The sequence below is a fragment of the Rattus norvegicus genome, chromosome 15 (genome assembly GCF_021556685.1).
Source record: "Rattus norvegicus strain SHRSP/BbbUtx chromosome 15, alternate assembly SHRSP_T2T, whole genome shotgun sequence".
NCBI lineage: Eukaryota > Metazoa > Chordata > Mammalia > Rodentia > Muridae > Rattus > Rattus norvegicus.
The window spans coordinates 3,883,373-3,902,341 of record NC_141548.1 but is presented as its reverse complement, the minus strand read 5'-3'; the positions used below and the strand labels follow the sequence as shown (position 1 = coordinate 3,902,341).

The following is an 18,969-nucleotide window of genomic DNA, read 5'->3' as shown; positions in this document are numbered from 1 at the left end:
TGGTCTACAGGTTCCAGGACAGCCAGGGCTACACAGAGAAACCCTGTCTCAAAAAACTAAGACCAACTAAGCAACTCTATAAACAGACAAACAAAAACCTACGATTTTACACACATCCACAGATAGTCACAACAGTCACGGAGAAGCCTGGTCACCTCTTCATAATACACTGCTGCCATTTCAAACTTCTCGTCGACTTCTGCCTCGAACGCGAAGAGCCGAAGCTGCTCACTGCTCGTCTGAATCGTTGAGGTGCTGCTTGGGGCGTCTTCTGGCATGGCCTTGTCATTGAGATCGTAAAGAAACAACATAAAGAGTTACAGGTGGAGATGTGTACAAGAATAAACTGGATATGAGATGCAGTCATAATATTAATGAAACATAAACATAGTTTCAATACCAATTTCTTTCACCGAGGTAATAGAAAGGGTAACTACAGTAGGCACTGGGAGGTGGAGGAGGGTCTATTCAAGGCCATCCTTGGCTACATAGCAAGTTCAGGGCTAGCCTAGATTATGTGAAACATTGTCCAAAGGAACAAAGAGAGGTACTGGGCAAGCAACCCTTAATTTCTCGAATGTGCTGGAGACTGAACCTAGGGCCTTGCAGATGCCTGGGAAATGCTCTGAGCTAGGTTCCCAGTCTAAACCTTCAACTTTTTTTATAAACTATTTTCTTTTTTATAAATTAAAAATTTTTTGTGTGTATTGGTGTTTTGCCTGCACACTCGTCTGTGTGAGGGTTAGGGACACTTGTGAGCTGCCACATGGGTGCTGGGAATGGAACCCAGTTCCTCGGAAAAAAATATTCAGTGGTCTTAACTGCTGAGCCGTCTCTCTCGCTGCTAACTCCTCAGCTGTTAACTCTCCGTCTAAACTGCTTCTCCCTGTGCTCTGTCCTTGTGATCTCAGATGAAGGGTCATGCAAAGTCTCCTTCTTTTTGAGCCTAACCCTTCCATCTCAAGCCTGGGTTCTCTCGGTTATCTGTCTAGGGCTTGCTGACTGTACTTTCCTCCCTTTGCTTAATGTTCTGTGTGGGATGATGTCACGGGTGAGGCAGATACAAGACAGAATGAGGCCTGTCACTGGACGAGAAGGATGGATGGGCAGGAGAAAAGTTTGAAGGAAGAGGAGGAGATGGGAACAGAAGAGGAGAGGAAGGAGAGAAGCTGTGGCGGAGACAACATGGAAGCTGAGGTTAAGATCCATGCTGTACCCTACAGGTTGTTATGGATGTTCTTAAGGGGTGGGTGTGTACAGGGCTTTGCATGTTTAGGTGGGCAATTATATCTTATCAATTGGATCAGAGTTATTGTGTTGTGTGTTCTTTCATGTGCAGATTTAAGGGTGAGAAAGTGTGCGGTGGCTGGTTGGGGCCGCCAGGGAGTTGGGATGTGTGTTTGTGGCATGGAAACCTGCCTTGGGGACTAGACAGGTAAAGGGGCCTTGGGCAGTGTGATAAGGGATGGAGCAGAGAGGGTGAGACGCTTTGCTGACTGAAATTGAGATATCCAGCAGATATCTTGGGGCACTGCGGTGCCAGATCTAGTGGGGGATAAAAGACAACATTTTCTTTTTTATAATTTTACAGCAATAGTTCTTGTTTGCTTTCTTTGAGACAGGCTCTCACACTCTTGCCTGTGACAGTCTGAAAAGAGCAATGCAGCCCAGGCAAGCCTGGAACTCACTATTGAAGCCTAAGCTGGCCTCCACTCATGGCTATCCCCCTGCTTCACTCAGTCTCAGGGGTGCCAGAGTCACCACACCCAGTCCTTCACTTGGTTTCAACTTCTCCACTTTGCCCACTTCATTTATCAAAACCCACCTGGCGTGCTGGCCTTAGAGGGGGCAGCCTAATCTAATTTCCAGACTCTACGCTCCTTTGTCCCACTTCGTGAATGCATATTATCGCCTGTCAGCACACTTACTCCTTGATTAATTTTAGTTTGAATCTTCAGTGTAAATGAATGTTCCCATGGAAAGTTTGACAATAATCTCCTTATTGTCAGATACAACAAATTTCCCAGATGTGTTTTTCTTGAATCCCTAAGCATTGGACAATGTACATCTATTTCCTTTGTAATTTTTTCTCCTTGGCTCTGGCAACCCCACACTCCCACTTCCTAAACGGTTTCATTGGTTGTCCTTGTCATCTCTTCCGCTCACCCACCCCTTCGCCGATACTTCCTAGGTGTCTACTGCCTGCGGCCACGTTCTTTCCTCATCATTTTTTCAGGCTGCTGCATTTCTGGCCACACAGCTCCTCAAATCTCTACCTCAGACTGCTCTCTCTTAAGACCCACCAATGCTAATGTTCAAAATAAACCCAGGGTCACTCCCCCAACCATCTATTCATGCTCTGTTCCTTGGCCACCAATGGCTCAGTCACCAAACCCTGAGATTAGGAACACTTGACTCAGGGCTGGAGAGATGGCTCTGAGGTCAAGAGCACTGGCCGTTCTAACAAAGGACTTGGGCCCAGTTCCCAGCACCCACATGGCTGCAGCTTACAACCACCGCAGTGCAGTTTCAGGGGACCAGACGCACCCTTTTGCCTTCCGTGGGCACTGCATGCATGTAGTATACATACATATGTGCAGGTAAGACACCTACGTATATAAAATGAACATGAATCCTTTAAAAAACAATCCTTGGCTCTTCTTCCCTGAGTATGTAATAACCAGACAATATCACCAGAGCCACCTCAAATCCAGCTTCTGTAACTGCTATGAGAGTGCTTTTCTGTAAAAATATTAATCTAATCAAACTGTATCCCGGTATGAGTGATTGAATTAACTCCTGTTAATGGGGGAAGCTTTAAATTAAAAGAATAGTTTATGTGTATGGGCGTTTTTTGCCTGCTAATATCTAGGTACCACGTGTGTGCCTGGTATCCATGGATACCAGAAGAGGGCATCAGATTCATCTGAACTGGAATTATCAGTGGACGTTACCCACCATGTCGGTGCTAGGAATTGAAGCCAGGTCCTCTGCGAGAGCATCCAACACTCTCGACAGTTGCTTAGCTATTCCTCTGACCCTGGAATTTTGATTTGTGAAGCATTCAAGGCCTCTCCTCCACCCTCTCAAAGCCTCTCATCAGGAATGGACCCCGAGCTTCAAGTCCTGATTCTCCGACCCTAGACAACGTCAGCCTCTGCTCCTGAACTCCGTGGCCTATACAGAAATGTACGTGTCACATTCTTGAGCTCCTAAGCCTTGTGATGTGCCTGGTGACTCAATGCCCAGAGACATCCGCCTGGAGATGTTTGCAGTGTTGAAAGCCCAGCTCCTTTATGAAGCCTTCCCCGAAAGGTCCCAGCGTCGCACAAAGCTCTGGCCTGCACCGGTAGAGCCGTGTCTCTATCAAAGTATCTACCTCACTTGTGTCTCAGGCCTGATTCCTCTACTAGCAAATGTTCCCGGGGGACGGAAGGTGGCAAGCAAACAATTCCCATTGCATGTAAATTGTCAAGAGCTTTCCAAACAAATCTTACATGCCACCCACGCCCACGTCCAAGCAGGGCTGTCCTTCTAATCCTACAGCACTGTGCTCTCTGGTCTTACCTATTCCGAGAAGACGGAAGCATGTAAGGAAAGGTCCGGAGAAAAAGACTGCAGTGAAGAAAGAGGAGAGGACAGACAGAGGCCATGAGGTGGCTTAGCTGCTCAGAGATGTGCTTTTGTCACACCAAGGAACAACTGACTGCAAGCCTGAATGCAGAAAAGCAGCCAAGATGCAAGTGTGCAAACAGGCACAGACTCATGGGTATGAAGTGATCAGCAGTCCCTAAAATGCATGTTCTGAGCTGGCCAGGTAGCTCAGTGGGTAGCGGAATCTGCTGCCAATGCTAATGACTCAAATCAGGTCCTGGGGAGGGAGGGACCCTGACAAATGCACTGTGGCACATACATACAAGAAATTAATGAAAATGTAATTTAAAAATTTAAAGGCATATTTTAATCACTACCGTCCTCTTTACAGTAGCAGTTCAAACATGCCTTTTCAAATATCCAAAGATATCATTTGACCTTATTTTTATTATCCTAAAGAAAAATTGAGACTTGTGCATTCAGAAAATAATGTTTCATTTCATGACTTCCATAGCTTTTTAACAAATCTATCACACTGAAATCTTTTATTCTACGTGTGTGTGTGTGTGCGTGTGTGTGTGTGTGTGTGCGTGTGTGTGTGTGTGTGTGTGTGTGCGTGTGCGTGTGTGTTAATGCATGCATGTCTTGTCTGAGGCCAGATGAGGGTACAGACAGTCATGAGCCACCACGTGGTGGCTGGGATCAAGCTCATGTCCTCTGGAACAGCGACCAGTCCTCTTAACCACTGAGCCACGTCTTGAGTCCCAGCCCATGTCACACTGTTTTAAAGCAGGAGAACGAAGCATGTCTCTTCCCCTCCACATGGACTGTAGTACCCTGTACAGAGCAGAGCACTTCACCAGCATTGTTGACTGAAGGAGCTCTGCTGCCTCGGGGTGGCTCTGGGTTGTGAGCACTCACCTGGTTCAGGGCCACATGCATCTGATCTACCAAGAACACATAAAGTTCACTGATGAACGTCTGCAGTTCCTCCTGGCTCTCGAATGCTGTTGTCTTCAAGTATTTCTCTCTCACGATCTTTACCACAGCGTGCTGCAAGACACACACAGCCCCTTCTGATGGGAGGTTCAGCAGTTACTGACGCCCAGCTCTCCAGGGATTTGGATTCCGGGTTCACCAGCCTCAAGTCAGTTACTTCCCAGTTAACTGGGAGGCCATCAGTGCACTCACAGCTCTCCAGTCAACAGGTTCTGGATGGATTTACATATTTAAAGGCTGTCTCACTATGTAGCCCAGGCTGGCCTGGAACGCACTTTGTAGCCCGAGGTGCTCTTCAACGCACATCTCCTGCCTCTGTCTCCCAAGCGCTAGATTTAAGAACAAGCACCCCGAGCCCGGGCTGTAAGAGATTCCTCTCTAGATCTTGTACCATCACAACAGGGGAAAGGCAGTGCCCATACCGTGTGGAGAGGGTCATGGAGCTCAAATAACCTTGAGAGTAAGTTTGAGAGTTCTGTCTTTCCCAGCGCCTACGCGGTGTCATGGAGAAAGGTCTGAGAGGCTAGACCATGGGATTCTGGTTTAAACACCGTCACTGTACCACTTAATATGCCCCTGGCTTGTGTGTCTCTTTTGTGTTTTGTTTGGGTTTTTTTTGGGGGGGGGGGCAGACAAGCTCGCTCTCTCTCTCTCTCTCTCTCTCTCTCTCTCTCTCTCTCTCTCTCTCTCTGTCTCTTTCTCTCTGTCCTGGCTCTGGCTCTGGCTCTGGCTGTCCTGAATTTCCCTCTGTAGACCAGGCTGGCCTCAAACTCACAAAATGCTCCTGCCTCTGCCCTCAAGAGCTGGGATTACAAGCGTGCCTCACCGCCAGCCAGCATCATGTATCCTCTTTTGGTACCCAGTTTCTTTCTTTGTTAAGTTTGGCACACGTAGTTCCAGTGTTGCCATCATACTTCAGAAGCTGAACAAAGAAAGCAGAGGGATTACATAAAACTGCAGTGGCTATGCCCATAAAGCCAGCATCAGGAGCGCAAGGCCAGGAGAGACGGTAATTCAAGACAGCCAAGGTTGTACAGCTAGACTTTGTCTACAGAGCAAAAATGCACAACTACAGTAGTCTCGCTGCAGCTGCAGTCCATCACCCATGGTCAATTCCAAGATGAAGACAAATGGAAGATTACAGAAAGGAGTGATCAGATGTAGAAGTCTCCGTATGCTTAGCAGTTCACACCATACGGGACGCAGAGCACTGAGCACTCTGTAGTTATCAGGCTGACAGCAAGGTACCAGAGCATGTGTGTTCCACAGTCCCTACTGGACAGGAAAAAGCTCCAAGCACTACAATGCATGATACTCCAAAGAGAAGCCATAAAGCGAAAGAAATTATAGGCCTCTACACAGAGGAAACATGTAAGGTTCAATGTTATCCACGGCTGTAAGCAGTTAGCTATTTCTCTTTTATGTTTTGCCTGCATATGTGTGTGTGCACATGTGTGCTGATGCCCAGAGAGCCCAGAGGAGATATCAGACTCCCTGGATTGTAGTTACAGATGGCTGCAAGCTTCCATGAGGGTGCTGGAAACCAAACCCAGTCCTCTGGAAGAACAGCCGTGTTCTTACCTGCTGAGCTGGCTCTGGCTCCTTATTCACAGTTCTGAACATCTACTGGGGATCTTAGAACACAGACCACAAATGCAGGGAGAATAATATATAAACTCAGCATGCTGGTACGGCCTGACAGCTGCTGTTCCTCTTTTCCCTCACTAAGTCAGGTTATATACTAAACATCTTCATCATACTAATTCTCATAATAATCCCATGTGATAATATTATCTCTTATTGCTCAAAAATAACTCATCTCCAAAATTAAAAAAATGTTCTGAACATAAATACTAGCCATTACTATTTTAAAAGACTACAGTTTTTTGTTTGTTTTTGTTCTCATCATAGCCCAGAGCCCAGGCTAGCCTCAGACTTGTTCTGTAGCCAAGGCTGGCCTTGCACTCCTGATTCTTCACCTGCTGAGCTGGGATTACGGGTGTGCAGCACCAGCTCTTGGCTCTTATTCTGCAGACAAAGAGGCCTAAGAGAGAGATGGAGAGTCAGTTACAGTGTCAAGAGCAAACTTCCTGTAAGCGGAGGGTATGCAGTTTGCTCTCAAGTCCAGCCCAGTCTCAAGTGAGGACTGGCTCTCACAGGCTCTCATTCGAAATAAATCCACAGCATCCTGAGACTGCAGAAGTGGGTGGGTTTCTGACATTCCCTCCCACAGCACCAAGCTGAGTGGAATCAGAGCAGAAGCCACTGAGCAGGTGTGTGTGGGAGGGCTCCACTGGGTGACAGGATACCTGGAGAAATGCATGCCTCACCTTGAGCTGTTCTTTGAAAGCAAAGTACTTTCCAGAGCAATTGAGCTCATAGTTGAGCTGGCATTTCTGCTCCTCCATGGTCTCATTGTCTATGTCGCTCTCCTCTTTCGGCCGGTGCTTCCCAAACATGCGGTGGTACTCATTCAGAATGGCTCTAGAGATGCTCTTGATCTGCGAGTGGTAGTCACTCACCGCCTGGGAGAACAGCCAAGGTCCAGCAGTGAACAGGTCACAGATTACAAGTCCTCAACCAGGTTAGCACTACACTGTCCTTTTCCACTAAATCAGGCTACACGCTGTACAGGATTCTCTGATCGCAAATGGATAAACACACACACACAGACACAGACACACACAGACACAGACACAGACACAGACACACACACACACACACACACACACACACACACACACACACACACTCCACCACACCTCAGGAAACCACATAGAAGAGCTTGTGTTGCCTTCAAATGCATTGTTACCCACAGTTTCTCCCTGGCGCTAACACTTGCCTTCTGAGCTCCCCCTGTCCGACGGGTGAGAGGTGGCCTCGGGGGTATCATATCCTTGACCCTGTATCAGGAAAAGGCAACAAAAAAACGACAGAGGCTTTGTTATCTGCAGGCCCGTGTTCTTTCATCCTCCCCCTGAGTCTGTGTGGAGGAGATCTGAGGAGTTGAGTTGTCTCACATAAAGCCCTGGAGCTGAACCCCAGGACAGTATATAAGACGGTGCTGATTTGAGCCTGGCTTTGTCCTCACTCTTTTCTTTTTAAGTATTGGTAAACAGACTCTGGACTAAGGGTTAGAAAACAATGGGTCTGTGTGTTTCTGGGGGTCTCTGCTTCTCAAAGCACACGGATTCGGGAAACTAAGTTTCCTTTCCACCTGGGAAGAAGCATGCTTTTTTTTTTTAAAGATTTATTTATTTTTAATATATATAAGTACACTGTCGCTGTCTTCAGACACACCAGAAGAGGGCATCAGATCTCATTACAGACGGTTGTGAGCCACCATGTGGTTGCTGGGATTTGAACTCAGGACCTCTGGAAGGGCAGTCAGTGTTATTAACTGCTGAGCCATCTCATCTAGCCCAAAACATATGCTCTTAATCATAATTTATACAACTGTATTATTAAAGTACAATAATGCTATTAGGCTCTAAGAGAACACTTTTTTTTTTTAAAGATTTGCTTGTTTGAGCCAGGTGGTGGTAGCATATGCCGTTAATCCCAGCATTCAGAAGGCACATGCAGGCTGTGGTCTCTGGGAGTTCCAGGCCAGCCTGATTTACAGAGTGAGTTCCAGGACAGTCAAGGGCACACAGAGAAAGTCTGTCTCCTAAATAAATAAATAAATAAATAAATAAATAAATAAATAAATATTTGCTTGTTTTTATTCTATGTGTATGGGTGTTTTGGCTCCATTGATAAATGTGCACAGGGTTGGGGATTTAGCTCAGTGGTAGAGCGCTTGCCTAGCAAGCGCAAGGCCCTGGGTTCGGTCCTCAGCTCCGGGGAAAAAAAAAAAAAAAAAAAAAAAAAAAAAACAAGTGATAAATGTGCACTACGTGCTGTACAGAAAGAGGCCAGAAGGGGGCACTGCTGGGAACCAAACCCAGGTCCTGTGAAGAGCAGCCAAGCGCTCTTGTCACTTAAGCCATCTCTACGGCCTCATCTCTCTAAAGCAATACAAGCCAAATCCTTGCCTGTTCTTCTAGGGAACTTTATATGAATCTACGAGGAGGTCCAGGCATGGTGCTGTGCCCCCGTGACCCTGCACTTGGAAGGTGGAAGCAGGAGAAGAAGGAGTTTAAGGTTAGCTTCATCTGTATGGCAAGTTTGAGGCCAGTTGGGCTTCTTGAGCCCTTGTATCAAAAAACAAACCAAGCACAATAAAACAGAAGAGAGAACTCTCTTCTCCTATCTGCAAGGGATAAATCAGATAGCTCTGGTCCCTTATTCATTCAGATCCCTATCCAAAAATGCTATTCGGCCTTGAGAGCCTCAATTGGACATGTTCAACTTTCCTTTGATAAGACCTAAATAATTGACTAGTAACTTGAATATTATTGATCTTAATTGACAATAATAAACATTTAAAAGACTTGGAACAATGTGTAGCTAAGTATCTCCTTTCAACTTTGTTGTCAGCCCTCTACCTTCCTCTCCAGAAATAATATTATTAATGCATTCAAAATATACGGCGAATTCCTACTGTCTGTCAGGAGCTTTTTGAGGCCTGGGGATGGAGCTAGACGACACACGTCTCCCCGGGGCTTACTTTCTGGTAGGGAAAGGAACCTATTAAGACAACATGTGCCAGAGGAAGTGATGTGGGGAGGCAGAGCTACGCTGGGGCTCAGGCTGTCGGGCACAGGAGAGCAGACTTCACTAGGGAAGGCTTCATTGATGATACCTGGGCAAAGGCCCAAGGGAAGGGGAAGGGGAAGTCACGTGGTTTTCAGACTAGGGTTGCTTCGGGCAAAGCAGCAGCCAGTGTAAAGCTTGCTGCACATGGGAGCTTAGTGGCTGGGACTTGCCTTTAACCCAGCAATCAGGAGGCACAGTCAGGGGGATCTCTGTGAGGTCAAGGTCAGCCTGGTCTATGTGGTGAGACCCTGGGTCATAAGCAAAACAAACAAGATCATCAAAAAACACGTCTTAAATGTGAGGAAAAGCAAAGATACTAGTTTGGTTGGACTGAAGATGGGAAGCCAGGCAGGTGCAGAGTGCAGGCCACTGTAGGTCTTTGTGAGGACCTTTACCTGGTTCCAGAGCAGAGGGTCACATGGGTTGGCCTTCATTCTAATTTAGCCATATTATAATGCTGCATTAATGAGCTGGGGACATGGCTCAGTGTGCAAACCAGAAAACCTGAGTTTGAATCCCATCTCTTATGTAGAAGCATAAAAAAGCCAGGTATGGGGGTACAATTCACCTCCTAGAGTAGGGGTAGCCATAGAGAGGGAGGGGACAGGGCATTAGCTAGGCCCCGCAGTTTAGTTAAAATGTTATGTTCCATGTTGAGTGAAGAAAAAAAAAAAAAAAAAAAGATGGGCCACAGAGATGACTCGGGATAAAGGCATTTGCAGTGCAAACCTGAAACCTGAGTTTCCTCCCCAGAGCCTGTGTGAAAGGGAACAAGGGTGCCAGCTCTATGGAGTTGTAATCTGATACACATGCACCATGCAGTGTACACACACCACCACCACCACAACTAGCAGAACAAGGACAATAAATAAAACTTTAAAACATAAAGTGAAAGTGACCGAAAAAGACTGCCCTCTGACTTCCACACATGCATGAGTGAGTATACATATACACACATGTGCATATACACACATGTGCATACGGACAGATACAGCACAAACACACTGCCTTCTGACCTCCACACATGCACAAGTGAGTACGCATATACAGACATGTTCGTATACACACATGCATATACAGACGGATACAGCACACACACACACAGACAGCACATACATGAGTGAGTGTGCCCATACACACATGTGCATATATTATATATTAGTTTACAATGCAAACACATACACACATTGTCCATGCACACAGGCAAAGTACTCATAAAATAAAATTGCTGGGCAGTGGTGCCTTTAATCCCGGGACTCAGGAGGCAGGGGCAAACTCTGTGAGTTTGAAGCCAGTTTGGTCTATAAAGTGAGTTTCAGGACAGCCAGGCCTACACAAAGAAACCTTATCTCGAAAACCCAAACAAACGAACAAAATTAAAAATAGAAGAAAATACAAACCTTTAGCAAGACCTACTAAGAAAAGAAATAAACAGATAGATTTTTAAAAGGATACAAGAACACCTTGTAGCTCTCAGCAGACAGCACAGAGTGAAAACAATGTCACAAGACAGAAGGAATCTGGGTGTTTTATACTCTCCTGTCAACTAAAAAATGTAATGGCATTTGCCATGAAGAAACAATAATGGAGTAAACTCTGTCTGTGATGAAGACAAAAACCCTGTTGCTTAGGACAGGGGAAATTGCACTGTGGGGCAAACTGAGTGGCTCTTCCTCAGCCTAAACTGCACAGCAGTGGCGCGAGCGCCCGCCCGCACCTTCTGGCCAGTTCCTCCGGCATCCGCTTTGGTACCAGGGCTTTGTCCAGCTGGATCTCCAGGACGATGTACGTCCCCGCCTCCACGTATTGCTGTAAAGACATGGTTCCTGTTGACCTCCCGAAAAGGCCTTGGTGATATGTTTAATAATCAAGTACCACTCACAACAGACCGAGTGAGAACATGCGTGTAAACGCATATGCGGTGTGACCTCGGTGGTCAAACATTTTAAACATTTTACATGGGATAACAATCTGAAGGAATGTGGCAAAAGTGGTTAGCTCATGGAAGGAAGCGTTTCCATGGCTGTTCTTGGAATTTCTACTCTAGTGGCTCTGGTTGAACATATTTTTTTAAAAATTTTACTTATTTTCTTTTTTGAGACAAGGCCTGGCTGACCTGGCACTCTTTGTGTGGACCAGGGCTTTGAACTCAGAGGTCCTCTTGCCTGCCCAGTGTGCACCAGCTCGCCTGGAACTATTTTAAATGCAGGTCACTCTTTCCTCTTTTCTATGCACAGAGAAACCTTGTCTGGGAAAAAAGAAAACAAAACTAAACCAGTTTAATTCTGGAAAGGAGCTTAACCACAGTCTGTGCGGACTCACTATGCTGTGGACAAGCTAGCTCAAGGTCACAGACTACTACTCTTGAGCAAGGACTTGTGGGGACTCGTGTCCCACCCACAGCATTTTCCATGGAAGCTGTGTTATTCAGTCAACGTCTGGAAGAGGAAGGTCAGGTTCTGAAATGTTGAAGAGTCACCTGTCCTTCGAGATTGTGGCTTAGAGGCGCTTCGCTTTCCAGAGGGGTGTCCGAGCTCTGCGATTTTATACTCGGTGCTTGCTGAAACAAAAAGAAAAGTCAGAACGTGCACTGCTCCCCGGCCTTCACAGTAGGAGGGGCATTACGATGCAAAATACATCAATTTGATTCCAGGGATGGTCTCCAGCCTACCAACTCTCCCAGCCGAGGCCGTCCGTCTATGTCCTTGTCTTTCCCTGTTCTCTCTTCTTTCAGATTCTTGGAGAGAGGTTTGGACAGCGGGGAGTTAAGTCCTCCTGCTTTGTTATTGTGAACCAAATGGTGCCCAGTGTCCCTGAACAAGCTGAACAAGCACTTGGTCTGCAAAGAAACAAGCGAACACGGTGATAGGCAGCGGGCCTCCCCATTGGAGCCTCCCTGGGACCATTCTAGACCATTCTAGAACCTCAGAGACCTGAGCACCCTCCGGGACCCCTCCCTTGTGGGCATGGAAAGCCGGCACTGGAAAAGAGCTGGCTCCCTGTTGGTTAATGGTGGTAGGAGGAGACCTGGCACCTGCACTTGATTAACTGTAGTCATCAGAAAGATTTCCTCTTTGACACACAATTCTGAACTACCTCAAGTAAAGTAACTCATTTATATGAAAGAAACGATATTTGTCTAATTACTACCATCAAATAGAACTGAAAGGATAAGGCAAGTTAAAGTTCAGGATAAAACCTCAGTGTGTAGTTCAAACCACAGCCGGGTTTTGTCATGATTTCTGAGGGAAAATTTAACAATAACAATGCGTTGTGCACTCATCGCAATAGTTAATAGAAGTTAATAGTTAATAGTCAATAGTTATAGAAGCCCCACCGTCCATTTGCATACCAAGTGAGCAGCAGAGTCTTCTTTTTTTTTTTTTTTTTGGTTCTTTTTTTTCCGGAGCTGGGGACCGAACCCAGGGCCTTGCGCTTCCTAGGTAAGCGCTCTACCACTGAGCTAAATCCCCAGCCCCCAGAGTCTTCTTTTAAAATAGAAATCAGCCACACTGTGGCGACACACACCTTCATTCCCAGCACTGGGAAGGCAGAGGCAGTTCAAGGCCAGTCTGGTCTACAGAGCAAGTTCCAGGCCAGCCAAGGTTACACAGAGAAACCCTATCTAGAAAATAACCAAAAATAAACAAACAAATAAATATCAAACTTATAAAGATTTACCATTAAAATAACTCAAACCCCTTTGATCTACAATGGTGTGATGCTGGCACAAAACTTGTGGGAGTAACCAATCAATATCAGATTGGGGATACGGCCCACTCCCTGAGATAAAACCTATCCTCACACTGCTTGGGTGACCAAGAGCTAGAGGCTAGATAGCCTGGGACCCGGGGTAAAAACAAATACTACTGATCTAAAAACAGAAAGGAAAACTGCCTAAACGCACAGTGATAAATGGCTCTCAGGGCATCCTGCCACCTTCAAGGTTCAGTGTCTTGCCCAGCTTCATCAGAGAAGCCTCCTCCTACAGCAATGGGAACAAATGCAGACACCCTCAGTCAGACATTCCACAGAGAGTGAGACCTGGGAACACGCAGCCCAAAGTGAGATGTCTCCCTCAACTCCCTCTCCTCAGGGCTCAGGGAACCAGGCAGAAAAGGAGGCAGAGAGAGTGTGTAAGAGCTAGAGGTGACGGGGACGCTGAGAAAACAGGGCCCTCTAAAGCAACACGGGCAAAGCTCATGTGTCCTCACAGAGACTGAGGCAGCGTGCACAGGACTGCACGGGTCTGCACCAGGTCCTCAGTGCATGCATCCACACATATATGTACATATACATTCTACATATACACAACATAGTACACAACAGCTTCCAGTTTAGTGTTTTTATGGGATTCCTAAGTGTGTGAACGAATGAATCTCTGATTCTTTTTTTTTTTTTTTTTTTTTTTTTGGTTCTTTTTTTTTCGGAGCTGGGGACCGAACCCAGGGCCTTGCGCTTCCTAGGTAAGCGCTCTACCACTGAGCTAAATCCCCAGCCCCGAATCTCTGATTCTTTTTTTTTTTTCTTTTTTCTTTTTTTTCCGGAGCTGAGAACCGATCCCAGGGCCTTGCGCCCACTGAGCTAAATTCCCAACCCCGAGTCTCTGATTCTTGTGCCTTCTTCTCTTGGGCTCTTTTCCTTCTGCTGATTTAGCCTTCCAACTTCGATGTGATAGCTTTTGTTTTATCTTTTGTTATTTTTTGAATGAATGAATGCATGCATGAATTAATGAATGAATGACTTAGTGAAAACCTGCTACTACAGTGAATGTTAACAATTGATCTGTCATACACCGGCCACTCCAGCTCAGGTCGCGTGTTCAGGACTCGTTGGCCGACACACAATGGGCGCCACAGCTTTTTGTGTGCTTTTATTTAGTTGCAATTGGGTGAGTTTGTTTTGCTTTCCTGTTTGGATGTTGTTTTATTTTGTTTTCTTGTTGTATTTGGCTTTCAGTGTTTTGTTTTGTTTTTGAGAAAGAACTCAAGTTGGGTAGGTAGGGAACATGGAGAGGATCTGGAAGGACTTGGGGGAGGAGGAGAATGTGGTCAAATACATTTAAATTTAGAGATTGTTCTAAATAATAAAAAGATGAATAACTTTAATTGTATTAATTTTATTTGTGTGCGTGCGTATGTGTCTGTGAGCAAACAGCTCTTAAGAGAAGTACTTCCTGTTATCTTGTGGGGCCTGGGGATCACACTCAGGTTGTCAGGCCTGCCTGAAAGTGCCTCTACTCTCTGGGCATCTTAGCAGCACAAGCACAAACAATAAGGTAGGGTCTGGTGACGTGGCTCAGGAGAGCTTAAGAGTTAACTGCTCTTCCAGAGGTCCTGACTTCAATTCCCAGCAACCACACGGTGGCTCACAACCATCTATAAAGGGATCTGATTCCCTTTTTTGGCATATAGGTGTACATGTAAGTGTATATGCAAACAGAGCAGTCATACATCACCACCACCACCACCACCACCGCCACCACCGCCACCACCGCCATCGTCGTCATCATCATCATCCCCCCATCCTCAGGCCTGCCATGGTGATGCACACCTTTAGTCCCAGCAGTTTGGATACAAAGCAGATGGATCTCTGCGAGTTTAAGGCCAGTTTGATCTATAGATCAAGTTCCCGGACAGCCAGGGTGGCACAGTGGGACTCTGCCTCCACAAAGCCAAAACCAAAACCAAAGCCACAACAAAACAAAACATGGGCATGTCCTATAATCCCAAGCACTTGGGAGGCAGAGGCAGATAAGCTGCAAGTTCAAGAACAGCCTGAGCTGTCTTTATTACAAACACAGTTAGCAACCAGAGCCTGGGGAGGTCACGAAGGACCTAGATTGACGTAGCCTGAAATGATGTCTGAACGCGTATGTTTACAACCCAGAGACAGATGCTTCTCTCAGTCGTAACGAGAGAAACCGCTCCCTACATTACACTGCGGTGAATGCCATATACTAACTGGTTCTAGATGTCACCAAAGACCTGAGTGCCAAAGACGCAACCAAACGCATATCTGTGTAGGTTGATGTCTGTACGCAGGTGAGGGCTGGCACAGGTTAGGTCAGGCCCACGATCGGACAGTAAAAAGTAAGGTGAGGACAAAGCTTTTGTAAGGTGGGAGAGAAGGGGAAGGAGAGAAGTCAAGATGGAGATGGAGAAGGACGACCCAGATCCAGGTGGTCTTAAATGGCCATGGGTAGTTATGTGTATTTCTTAAGGGATGGATTTCTATAGGTCAGTTTATCTTATCCAGGCGGATGGTTTATATCTGTATCATTTGGTTGTGAGTTTATTGTGTGGATATATTGTGGATCGAGACTTTAACACATAAATCTGATTGATAAATTACAGCTTATTGAGACACAATTTCACCGTGTAGTTGGTAGTTTATAGCTTACCTACCAGGGGGAGTTGTTGGGAGTGTGGGCAGAGTCCATGGCAGGGAGCTGCGATAGGCCAGCCCCGTGCTGGACTTCTAGAGCCCTGATTTTACCCGGCAGCTGGAACCAGAGAGTTCCAGGCTAACAAAGAGCCGCCAGGAGAGATACTTACCAGAGATAAATTATGGTTAGTTCCATATGGCCCCACGAGTGCCAGAACTAAGTCTAGGGACCAGTGTGGCAGCAGCTCGTGGACCGCCTGGGTCTGAGAGTACTTGGGGGCACCGTGGAGCCACTGAGATAAAGGTACCCAGCAGCGCCACGTGTGCGGGGGCTAGAGTGGGCAACAGGCTCTGCCTATTTCTTAATATTCACCGCCACGTATTTGGACAATAAATCAAGATGATACACCTCATGCAATTTCTTACCTTCTCGAAGACTGTCCCGTCCAGGTAGGGGTACACATGAAAAGCCCCTCGTATCCTCTTCACTCCGGGATACAGGAGTGGGACCATGTTGACGTAGGCCACGCCGTGAAAGGACAGCTGGTTTTCATCTTCGATCTAAGGGAGTATGAGCAGAGTTGTCACCGCAGGGGTATGGTGTGGCGTTCAGACTCCGAGATCGAAGGCTGTTCTAGAAACAAGCTCTGCTAAGCACGTAGCTGTGTGTCTTAACGACCACCAAGGTAACACACGTTAGCAGGGCTAATGAGGTTAAGGCTGTAGCCAACGCGACGTATATTCAACTGAATTGATATTATAAACACCCAACTAAAAAGTCCATTTCAGCGGATCGCTTCTGAGGAGAAAAGTAAGAATTTGTAGAAAGATGGTAACAGAATTTAGGATGGTCAGACAGTCTAGCTCATACTGGATCTTAGAGAGCTCTGTGACATGAGCCTTCCTGTGGCTTCTGACCAGCATGTTTTATCTTATCCCCTCAGCTGATAGAGCATGCTTTGCTGAGAAAGGGCCTCTGTATGTACCCAGGTCCCAAAGAGCGTTTCCATCAACCAGCAGGGCCTGCCACGGACTGCGGACCACAAACAAGCCTGCCTGTATTTGCAGTACCTGATTCCATCCAAACTCTCACTCCAAAGATAAAATGCCTGCTAACAAACATGGTGATGTCATTTTGCCATAAATATGCTCAGGGAAAACCAAATTTTAGAGGGAACATTAATTCTAAGCTTAAAAGTGGTCTCCTTAAATTTGCCTACTATAACAGTTAGATACAAGATGAAAAAATCCTTTGTTTCCATCATAACATTTCGTGGCTTTGCTATCTAAGGGATGTTAACATATATATATATATATATATATATATATATATATATATTATAATAGAAGAGGGAAATAGTTACATGCTGATGTAACTATTCTTTTTTTAGATAGACTGAGCTCTCCTCATTTAAAAACTCTGGGGGATGGCTCGGAGGACACGGTGGTTGCCCTGTAAGTGTGAGAACGGAAATCTGGATGCCAGCACACCCATAAATGCTGATCATGGTGCGCATGCAACCCACTGGAATCCCAACATTGGGTAGGCGGGGACAGGAGATCCCAGTAGCTAGACTAGCCCAAGTGGGGAGTTCTGTGTTCAAGGTAAGAGACTTGGCTATGACGTATAAGGTCGGGAGCCGTCAAGGAACACATACAGTGTTAACCTCTGGCCTCAACGCACCAGTGCACCCGCATATATATAGACACTCATATATGCATGCATATCATACACATAACCAGTATTTAAAAGGGTTTTTAGGGGTAGGCATGGTGTCACATGTCTTGAATCCCAGAACTCTGGAGGCAGAAGCAGCAGGATCTCTGTGAATTTGAAGCTAGCCTGATCTACATAGTGAGTTCCAGGACAGCCAGGGCTATGCAGAGAGATTCTGTCTCAAAAGCAAAACAAAACAACAAGCAACAGGAGCGATGACTCGGGGTTAAGAGCACTGTCTGCTCTTCCAGAAGACGTGGGTTCAATTCCCAGCACTTTTATGACTGCTCACAACTGTCTTTACCTCTAGTCCTAGGGGATCTGATACCCTAACACAGACATACACACAGGCAAAACACCAATGCACATAAAATGAAAATAAATAAGTGAGCATAACGAACACAACCATTTTCATTGTATATGTTCACCATATGCAACGCAGTGTTACATAAGGGTATGTTCAGTCATGGATGTGTGTGCACTGAGCATGACCCCCCCCCCACCCTCTCCTCCACTCCGCCCCTTAGTTGTTCTTGTTCTCTCATTGGTTGCTTCTATTTTCATATCTCATGTTCAGACATAACTGTAAGTCTCTGTATAAATCCAGGAACTCCAAATGACAGAAATGTGGATTTCTCTTTTTGAGACTGACGTAATGGGTATCACATGACTGCATCTATTTTCCTGCAAATGACAATACTTTATACTTTATGGCTGAAAAAAATCTGTTATGATTTATAGTCTTACCGTAGGTGCCATAAGAAGTAGTCATTTTTATCTAGGTCAAATTGGTGATATAGTTCAGTCTAGTTAATTTAGACTTGACCTACAGAATGCGTTAGACTGCTTGTTACTGTGATTGGTAAACCACGGTTCTGGAAAGACAGGGTTTCGTGGACCTGGAGTCACGTCCCGTATCATTTTTTCCTGTGTACGTGTCTTTACTACTCCTGTGTATAAATTCCATGAGGGTAGAGGTCATTCAGTAGACTGCCTTTTAAAAGGTCATGGTACCGAAAGGGAAGCCCCATAGTTTTAGAGCCATTCCCCTGTGGCTGGCTCCATAGCTTTGCTACTGTGAACTGTGCGGAATGTGCTGACTTGGAGTCATTTGGGCAAATACTCAGAAGTGAATGGTACAGCTATGACATATGCTAGACCTATTTTTAGCTTTTAAGGAGCCTCCATGCTAATTTCCACCCTGACCAGTAGTGAATAAGGCTGCCTTTTGTTTGTTATGGTGGTAACATTTTCGTTATACCAAAGAGCCTTTTCAAAGCCAAGTCAAATGACTTAGATGCTTGCTGAGGGCTGGCTGTGAGTTGTGTGATGTGCTAGGTTTGTGCAGACTATAAAAGCGGACAATAAAAGACTGAATGACCCTTACCCTCATGGAATTTATACACAAGGAGTAAGGGTGCAACATAGACAGGGAAAGCAATATGGAACATGTTCCAGGCTCACAAAACCCTGTCTTTCCAAAGCCTTGGTTTAATCTATTAATCCTATTACAGTAACATGCAGTCTAGCACATCTGCAGGTAAGCCTAAGTTAATTAGATTGAGCTGAAT

General features: G+C 45.8%; 1 protein-coding gene across 44 annotated transcripts in view; it reads right to left on the bottom strand.

The window, feature by feature from the left end:
• Positions 1 to 18,969, bottom strand: part of Cfap70 (cilia and flagella associated protein 70) — a 65,609-nt gene that overhangs the window by 22,942 nt on the left and 23,698 nt on the right. For 24 of the 44 annotated variants that reach the window (XM_087585950.1, XM_087585954.1, XM_087585947.1 and 21 more), the window contains 8 exons: positions 16,108 to 16,242; positions 11,966 to 12,133; positions 11,774 to 11,854; positions 11,012 to 11,103; positions 7,436 to 7,496; positions 6,924 to 7,118; positions 4,516 to 4,647; positions 156 to 281 (listed from right to left, as the gene is read on the bottom strand). In XM_087585950.1, the coding sequence (XP_087442076.1) occupies positions 156 to 281; positions 4,516 to 4,647; positions 6,924 to 7,118; positions 7,436 to 7,496; positions 11,012 to 11,103; positions 11,774 to 11,854; positions 11,966 to 12,133; positions 16,108 to 16,242 (990 nt within the window). Of the gene's footprint in view, positions 1 to 155; positions 282 to 4,515; positions 4,648 to 6,923; positions 7,119 to 7,435; positions 7,497 to 10,694; positions 10,710 to 11,011; positions 11,104 to 11,773; positions 11,855 to 11,965; positions 12,134 to 12,822; positions 12,920 to 16,107; positions 16,243 to 18,969 lie in introns of those variants that run through there. The other 20 variants (XM_087585967.1, XM_087585969.1, XM_087585972.1 and 17 more) reach the window with 5 other exon arrangements.